The sequence below is a fragment of the Neodiprion lecontei genome, chromosome 2 (assembly GCF_021901455.1).
Source record: "Neodiprion lecontei isolate iyNeoLeco1 chromosome 2, iyNeoLeco1.1, whole genome shotgun sequence".
NCBI classification, from domain to species: domain Eukaryota; kingdom Metazoa; phylum Arthropoda; class Insecta; order Hymenoptera; family Diprionidae; genus Neodiprion; species Neodiprion lecontei.
In genome coordinates this window covers 22015057-22023749 of record NC_060261.1, presented here as the reverse complement: position 1 = coordinate 22023749, position 8693 = coordinate 22015057, and the positions used below count along the sequence as shown (strand labels likewise).

The 8693-nt window shown below is 47.6% G+C and overlaps 1 protein-coding gene across 1 annotated transcript; it reads right to left on the bottom strand.

The window, feature by feature from the left end:
- Positions 1-1669: 1669 nt before the first annotated feature.
- LOC124292995 lies at positions 1670-6946 on the bottom strand. Its single transcript, XM_046731886.1, has one exon. It carries the CDS (start codon positions 6944-6946, stop codon positions 1670-1672), a length of 5277 nt encoding a protein of 1758 aa, XP_046587842.1.
- Positions 6947-8693: the final 1747 nt, after the last annotated feature.

Genomic DNA, 8693 nt, shown 5'->3' with positions numbered 1-8693 from the left:
AGGGACAAATGCTAATAATACTTTATTCGTGATTACATACAGCTTATATACATGTGATCCGAGCGCGGCGTCTTGCCGGGTGCTCGGGAGACGACTGACTGTCTCCGATATCTACTATCGCGTATGTGCTTGAGGCACCTCACACACATTCTTGCTCATACACATACTTGAGGCACCTCACATTCACATTCCGTTCTCTCACACCATATCGGATATACTCTAGCCAGCGACTTGGGATTTGAAACCACTGTGAGATCGGAAAGTAAATGATATGCAAGGGCACTTCCACGACTTTATATCTCGGCGGAACGATATGCGATAGGGAAAAATTTTTGAATAGTATGCACTTTGCGCTCGTTGACTTAGGTATCCGTTGTAATGCTGCATTCAACTTGCATTGCAATGACTTTGAAAATAGCTACAGGTATATCCGAATGGTGAGTTTGGTTAGCTGCCAATACGCGTGGTGTAAATCCGAGAAGCTAACCAATAGAATTGTCAGGTTCAAAATTTATGATCTGGTCACATTTGATTTTGCATGACGTATTATTGCTGAGCTTTATGCTGATTTTAATGTCGGTATTTTTCAACGTGGTTTGAACATACTTTCCAATATCCTTAATTTCGAAGCTTCCGGAAAATATGGTGAATACTTTATCGGCTATGTATATTTAATTGTTACCGACATCAACGTTGGGAATGGAATTGAAGGTTAACAGTTCAACGAGACCGAGAACATAATTTTTGTTCAGAGCAAGTTCGATCGAAAAATATTGCGCTTCGAGAATCGAAGAAGTTCCCGATTTCGTTAACACAAAGGAATCATCCATGACCGCAAGTGTTGGGCTAAAGTTATTGAATTACGCATCATGTTTATATAGCTCATCGCTTGAAAATTTCAGATACAAGTGCCTCCAATTAAATGTATCGTAATCCTGATATCTTTCATCGTTATTCTTAACGCTACCAACATCGAGATATTTCACGAGTTCTAACGGAGGTTAAAGATGACCGGAACTGTCAAAATAAACTGTCGACATCGTTGCCGCGTTTCTTATATACCCAGTGTGTCCCAGGGCCATCTTTATCGTCAAGATTCACGTACAGCTGCCTCGTTTCTACGCGGTCCGTTTTTGGGCATTTCGTTACGCATGAAAATACCTCGGTGTTTAGAGAGATGGCAAAAAGATATGGATCATCGACGTGGGATCCGCGAATTAGTGATGAGAACGAGTGTGAATGAAACGAAAGTGATGTTGAGATGGAGAGAGATAATGAATGCCGATAAACTAGAATTTTATTGGTTTTGATGAGGCGATACAAACCGTATCGCAAGAGAACGTTACAGAGAGTGAAGATTTTACAGAGCGAGAGAACACATAGATTATACACATACATGATTTCGAGATAGTAGACAATACATGAGATACAGCTGATGGGTTTTGAGTCGCGACACGGGCAAGCGGCGAGATTTGACGCAGAGACGGCAAGTAAACATTGCACGCGAGTGTGCGTAAATGTACGAGGACGATTTTGAGTGTCGCGAGACACACATTTAACTATTCGATACCTTGCCGAAACATACCGCCCGCTTCGCTATCGGTAACGATCGCGAAATTAGATTATGCAGCCCGCCGTGCGTTATTTATTCTTAGAGTCAATAATTGTCTTAAGAGGACACTGGAAGCACACACAATTTCACGATAGGACGTTTTAACACAGAGGATTTCGTTTTAACGGTCACAACGCGAACGAGACCGTCGGTTCCCGGATGCACTTCGATCACTCTCGCGAGGGGCCACACAGATGGAGGTAGATTTTCGTTTTTTACGAGAACGATGGATCCGATTTTGATGTTCCCGTGATGAGTCTGCCATTTCGAGAGGTTTTGGAAGGACTGAAGATACTCCGTACTCCACCGTTTCCAAAAATGCTCCAGCATTTGACGCAAGTGTTGCCAATGCGATAGCCGTTGAGCTGGCACCTCGATGAGTGTCGGCTCAGGAATTGTGTTCAATGCTGAGCCGACGAGAAAGTGTCCTGGAGTCAAGGCACTTGGATCCCGTGGATCGTCCGAGATAGCGCAAAGAGGTCGAGAATTAAGCGTGGCTTCTACTTGCGTGAGGAACGTCGCGAATTGCTCGAACGTTTGAGTAGCTTCTCCGATGACTCGTTTGAGGTGAAATTTGACTGATTTCACTCCGGCTTCCCATTTTCCACCGAAATGAGGCGCGGAAGGGGGATTGAACCGCCACTGGGTTCCGTGTGATGCGAGGATGTTTGCGATTTCTGAGAACTCCTTTGACGATGCAGCGAGAAGACGGCGAAGTTCTGAGTCTGCGCCGATGAGATTCGTTCCACAATCGCTTGCGATTGAGGCACAAATTCCTCGTCGAGATGTGAAGCGTTTGTACGCCGCGATGAATGCCTCCGTCGTGTAGTCCGAAACTAGCTCGAGATGCACAGCCGAGGTCGTGAAGCAGATGAAGATAACGATATATCCCTTGCATGATTTCGCTCCTCTTCCGCGAGAGGCTCGAATCGAGAATGGACCAGCGTAGTCAACGCCAGAGTGAAGAAACGGCCTTGATTGCGTGACTCGAGACTGAGGGAGTTGGCCCATCTGTTGGCTGCTGAGGGTGGCGCGATGACGCGCACAAGGAACGCAACGATGTATGAACATGCGGATCGGTACTCTTCCTCCCAGGATCCAGTACCGCTGTCGGATTGTAGCGAGAGTGAGTTGCGGACCTCCGTGGAGCGTCAACCGATGATGATGATCGATGATCAATGTGGAGAACGATGATTCGCGAGGCAAGATGAACGGGTGCTTTTCGTCATACGAAAGCAATGAGTGATTCAGTCGACCACCGACTCTGAGGAATCCGTTCGAATCGATGAACGGCGTGAGTCGCGATAGTGGATGACTTCGAGTGAGACTTGAGCTGGTCTCGATTTGGCGAATTTCTTCTGCAAAGTACGCCTGCTGGGTCACCTTGGTCCAAAACAGTTGGGCGTCGCTCAATTCGAGAGTAGAGATCGGTCCGACAGTGATAGACGTGTTTACGCGATTCGATGTCGTCTTTGCGAGGAACCGATTTGCTGCGCGTTTACACAATGATGTGACTTTGAGGAGAGTCGATAGTTTTGAGTAGCGATCGACGAGATCCCAGATTTGTAGCGGCTTAGCTGTTGCGATGTGCGTCGACAGCCCTTTTCTTTCCTCGAGATGAATGTTTTCTTCCGGTCGCGGAGATGAGGATGGCCAATTGACAGAAGGCTTCGAGAGCCAGGATGGTCCAAAGGTCCAAAGTTCTGATTTTTGGAGTTGCTCCGGAGATGCACCACGAGACGCAAGATCAGCGGGGTTTTCAAGACCCGAGATGTGATACCAACGAGCGCGCGCGAACTCTTGGATTTCCGTTACGCGATTACGAACGAATTCCTTCCACCGCGATGGGTGGCTTTTGATCCACGCGAGCGCGACTGTGGAATCCGTCCACAGATAAACCGGGGTGTTTTCGAAATTAAGAGTCTTTTCCACATGACACATCAACCGGACGAGAAGATTCGCAGCACAGAGTTCGAGACGAGGAATTGTCACCTTCTTTAGCGGCGCTACTTTAGTTTTCGCGCACACTAGTGAAACGCGCACTTCGTGAGTGTTGATATACGTTCGCGCGTAGATCACTGCGCCTAATGCACTTTGAGAGGCGTCCGCGAAACCGTGAATCTCTATCCCGAGAGATGCTGAACTTAACCCGATCCATCGTGGGATGGTGATAGCTGAGATGCCTTGAAGATCTTGTAGAAACTCGATCCATCGCGAGGACAATGAAGCTGAGAGCGGCTCGTCCCAGTCAAAACCGAGTGCCCACAATTCCTGCATAAAGATTTTGGCTCTGATCGTGATCGGCGAGAGCCATCCGAGAGGATCAAAGAGCTGCGCGGTTTGTGAGAGAACTTTTCGTTTCGTGAAATTGTCCCGAGTTTGATGAATTTGCGGAGAGAACGCAAACGCGTCGATGTCTGGTCTCCACGCAAGACCGAGAGCCCGAAAGAATGGACTTTGATCGAGATTCAGATGCATCGCGATCTCTTGATGGTCTCGAGAAATGTCAACGAGAGTTTCTGGGTGGCTTGAAGTCCACTTTTGAAGTTCAAAGCCGCCCGCCTTGAGCAATTGATTGAGTTCGTTGATTTTCTCGCGACCTTGATCAACGTCCTCTGCTCCTGAGAGGATGTCGTCGACGTACGTGTTCTCGAGAATGACGTGGCTCGCAAAGGGATACTGCTTACCTTCGTCCTGAACGAGTTGATGAAGAACACGGATCGCGAGATACGGAGCGCTTGCAAGACCATACGTTACTGTAGTCAGTTGATATTCTTCAATCGGTAGCTCTGGTTCTTCCCTCCAGAGGATTCGCTGAAAATCTTGGTCATCATTGTGGACCAAAATTTGTCGGTACATCTTGACGATGTCTGATGAGAATGCGACTGGATATTGTCGCCAGCGTAAGAGAACGTCCGCGAGGTCGGTTTGCACTTTTGGACCGACGAGAAGATTGTCATTGAGAGAGAGTCCGAGGTTGGTTCTTTGAGACCCGTTGAACACGACACGCAACTTTGTTGTTGAACTGCTGTCGCGAACTACACCGTGATGGGGAAGATAAAACACGCGGGAATTGTCTTCAGGTGTATTGATAGCGCGACGCATGTGCCCGAGTTCACGATATTCACGAAGGAAGCTCGAGTAAGCCTCCTTGAGTTTCGCGTCGCTACCGAACCGTTTCTCCAAACGAAGGAGCATTTGATGCGCGGGATTCCGCGAGTTGCCGAGCTTTACCGAATTGTCTTTGAGCGGCAGCCGAACTACGTAACGACCGGACGCAGTTCGAGAAACCGTTTCGCGAAAGTGTTGCTCACAACGCTCTTCTTCGGACGTTAGTGCCAAAGGTTTCGACACTTCTTCCTGCTTCCAAAACTGCTGCACGAGATTGAGCAGTTCGTGATTGAGGGAGCATTGGAAGCCTTGGACTGCGCTATACGAGGGGCTTGCTGCTTCCGCTGAAACGCAGCCGGAGAGGACCCAACCGAACTGAGTTTCTTGCGCGATTGGTGTTCCTGGTGCTCCTCTTCGAACTCCTTGACCAATGATGTTGCTGTAGATGTCAGCTCCGAGAATTACGTCGATTTGACTGGGATGTGCAAAGCTTGGATCCGCGAGGTTGAGTCCTCGTAGATGAGGCCAGTCTTCGACGAGAAGTCGAAATGAGGGTAGATACGATGTGAGTCGTGGAAGCACGAGTGCCTCCACCTGACATGAGAACGAGGTGTGAGCACGAGATTGGAGTTGCAATGTCGCGATGCCGCGAGTCACTGCCGATTGATGAGCTCCGACGCCAATGATCGGTATCGTTGCTTGATGCCGACGTAGTCGCAATTGTTGCGCTAGCGACTCCGTGACGAATGAACTTTCGGATCCTTGATCGAGTAGAGCGCGAGCGATGATTCTTTCTCCAGTCTCCGGATTCGAAGCGATCAATTGCACTGTGGCGAGAAGAACTGGAGAGCGCTTGATCATTGTAGGCTGAGCTGAGTGGTTGCTCACCTGAGAGGCGCTGTTCGAGATCGGTGCGTTCTGCACTGCAGGTTGCGCTACTGCGGCCTGTCCTTGAGATGTGCCGCTGTTGGCAGCTGTCGAGATTGAAGAAGAGTTTCGATGCAGCAAGGAATGATGTCGACCGTTGCACACGCGACACGTTTTGTTGGATCGACAGTCCTTCTGCTGATGTGGACCGAGACAATTGAAGCAAAGCTTTTTCGCAGAAACCACTTCCCTTCTTTGATCCAGAGATTTGTCGCGAAAGGTCGAACAGAACGCGATGTAGTGGTTGCCTTTGCAACAAGCACACGACTGTTCCTTTGATTGCGCTGTATGTGACCTTGTCGTCTGAAGATTTGACCTTCCTTGCGATGAGTGCGGTTTCGACGTCGCGATTTGATTATGAGCATGAGCTTGCTCCACGGCTTCGAGGGTGTGGATGCGACCGATGAGAAACGCCTTGAGCTCCGCAAACGTGGGGGGCTCGAGTTTCTCGCTAACACTTTTCTCCCATTCTTCGAGAGATGCTGGGTCGAGCTTGCGAATCGTCATGTACACGATGATGTGATCCCCTAATTTCTCGGGACTATCGAGAAGTTCGAGCGCGCCAAGAGCTTCGCAAGTGTTGCTGTGCAAGCTCTTCAGTTCTGATGACGACTTTTTCGTGACACGAGGAATCGCGAAAAGTGTCGCGAGATGAGAATCCGTCAAAAGTCTCTTGTTTTCGTACCGTGAGACGAGAGTTTCCCAGGCTCGAGGGAAGTTTTCTGCGGTGAGAGAAATGTTTTTGATAAGTTGTAACGGTTCATCGGTCACACTGGTTTTGAGGTAGTGCAGCTTTTCCACTTCCGAAAGTTGCGAATTTTCGCGAACCATCGACGAGAAGAGGTCGTGAAACGGCTTCCATTCTGAGTAGCTGCCCGCGAAAGTGGGCAGTTCGATACGCGGTAAGCGTTTTGATGATCCTCCTGCTGGTGCGTCTTGAGGAGCTGCAGCGGCTTGCACGGTTGCTGCAGGCGCAGGCTTTAGCGATTCGAGAAGATCAAGCATCACTCCTTCGCCACTCAAGAAGTGCTCTTCACACAGCCCGTAATAATCTTTCGCGAAGTACGAAAGCTTTTTTATCGCTTCGAGTTGATCACCTTTTGCTGCGAACTTGATCTCGCTGATCTTTTCGTGATTCTCTTGGAACTTATTCCAACTTGAATTTAAAGCATTAAGCCGCGACTTCACCTGCCCGTAAGTGATTTTTGCCTCGCCGAGCTTGCGCAGGTTGTCGACGGCACGAGAGATGCGCCAAATGTAGTCGTTTTGACGTTCGATATGTTCTTCGATCGACATGTTGATGTACGAGAGGATTTAAACTCACGCGACGAACTGAGTTTTCACGAACGAGACACAAACACACTGATAGTAGCGCGACGCGATTCACACTTCGAGAGATCGGTGTTGTTGACGCTCAGATCTTAGTCACGGTCACTACAGAGGACACCGCACGTTTGAATTTAACGGACGCGACTGATTTTGTTGATGGTTTTCACCGATAACGAGATTGTTCACTTTGATAACGTGAACTTTCGCAACTTGATGCACACGCGATAGTTCCGTTTCACTCACTAGCTAATTCTTTTTCCCGTAAGTCGCAACGATTCGAAAGATTCGACTCGATTTGCGAATGATCCGATTCGATTCGCGACTGATCCGGCTCGAAGGACCAAAAAATGTTTAGAGAGATGGCAAAAAGATATGGATCATCGACGTGGGATCCGCGAATTAGTGATGAGAACGAGTGTGAATGAAACGAAAGTGATGTTGAGATGGAGAGAGATAATGAATGCCGATAAACTAGAATTTTATTGGTTTTGATGAGGCGATACAAACCGTATCGCAAGAGAACGTTACAGAGAGTGAAGATTTTACAGAGCGAGAGAACACATAGATTATACACATACATGATTTCGAGATAGTAGACAATACATGAGATACAGCTGATGGGTTTTGAGTCGCGACACGGGCAAGCGGCGAGATTTGACGCAGAGACGGCAAGTAAACATTGCACGCGAGTGTGCGTAAATGTACGAGGACGATTTTGAGTGTCGCGAGACACACATTTAACTATTCGATACCTTGCCGAAACACTCAGAATTGGGGAATTTTTATGATATTCGCATACTTTAGCAAATCCCAGTTGGTCAATGCTCAGGGTGGTAGCTTCACTCGTACTTTTTTGAAAGATGAAGACCGAAACCCTTTTTGTACGGTTTAAGATGAAGAGCTTCACCTTAAGCGATCGCTTCTATCGTTTTGTTATTCCGTTTCCTCTCCTCCAATCCTCGTTTAGCCGCGCTGGCATCGTTTACAGCCTTCTCAATACCCGCAGCATCCCCCGCGAATGGACCCGTGGCGCTGAGACTGGAAATAATATGTATGAGACAAGGTGGAAATCCGCCAACTTTTGAGAGTACCGGCAGGACGCGTGGTGATTTGACGTTATGCCCACCGCCTTCTTTTTTCACAGTTTCTCGAGCACCTTTGAGTGTATCCTTAATGCTTGTTTTCGCGTTGTGGCTCGGAATCATAGACGTTTAATTTTGATTAAAACGGTTATTTGGTTGGTAGTCATCTCTTCTTGAGCTTTTCCCAGTTATTGATGTACTTGTACGGAAAAACACCTTTTTTGGTCAATAATTGAATTCATCCAAGGTACTGCAAAATTTGCGTATAATTGTTTTTTGATTATCACCCAAGTACAATGCTAATTTCTCAAGGCTGCTGGGCATCAAACAGAACAAATCTAGGAATCTAAACTTTACATCCTTTTGAGTAAGAATTTCTTCTCTGCATGCACGATGTAAGGAGACTGTAGTGTGTAGATGTTTATGTTTACCCTTTTCAATCCTTTGCTTCCGATGAGAAGCCCGTAAGACGGCAATGCCGTCTAATAAATGAGATGCGGGTGTGCAAATCATTAATCTACGAGAGAATTTTGTTGAGAATATGTAAATTTGAACAACTGGTGAATTTGAAAAATTAACGACGGAGCCAGGAATCGAACCTGGAATCTAGCGATGCTTTACCGGAGACTTAC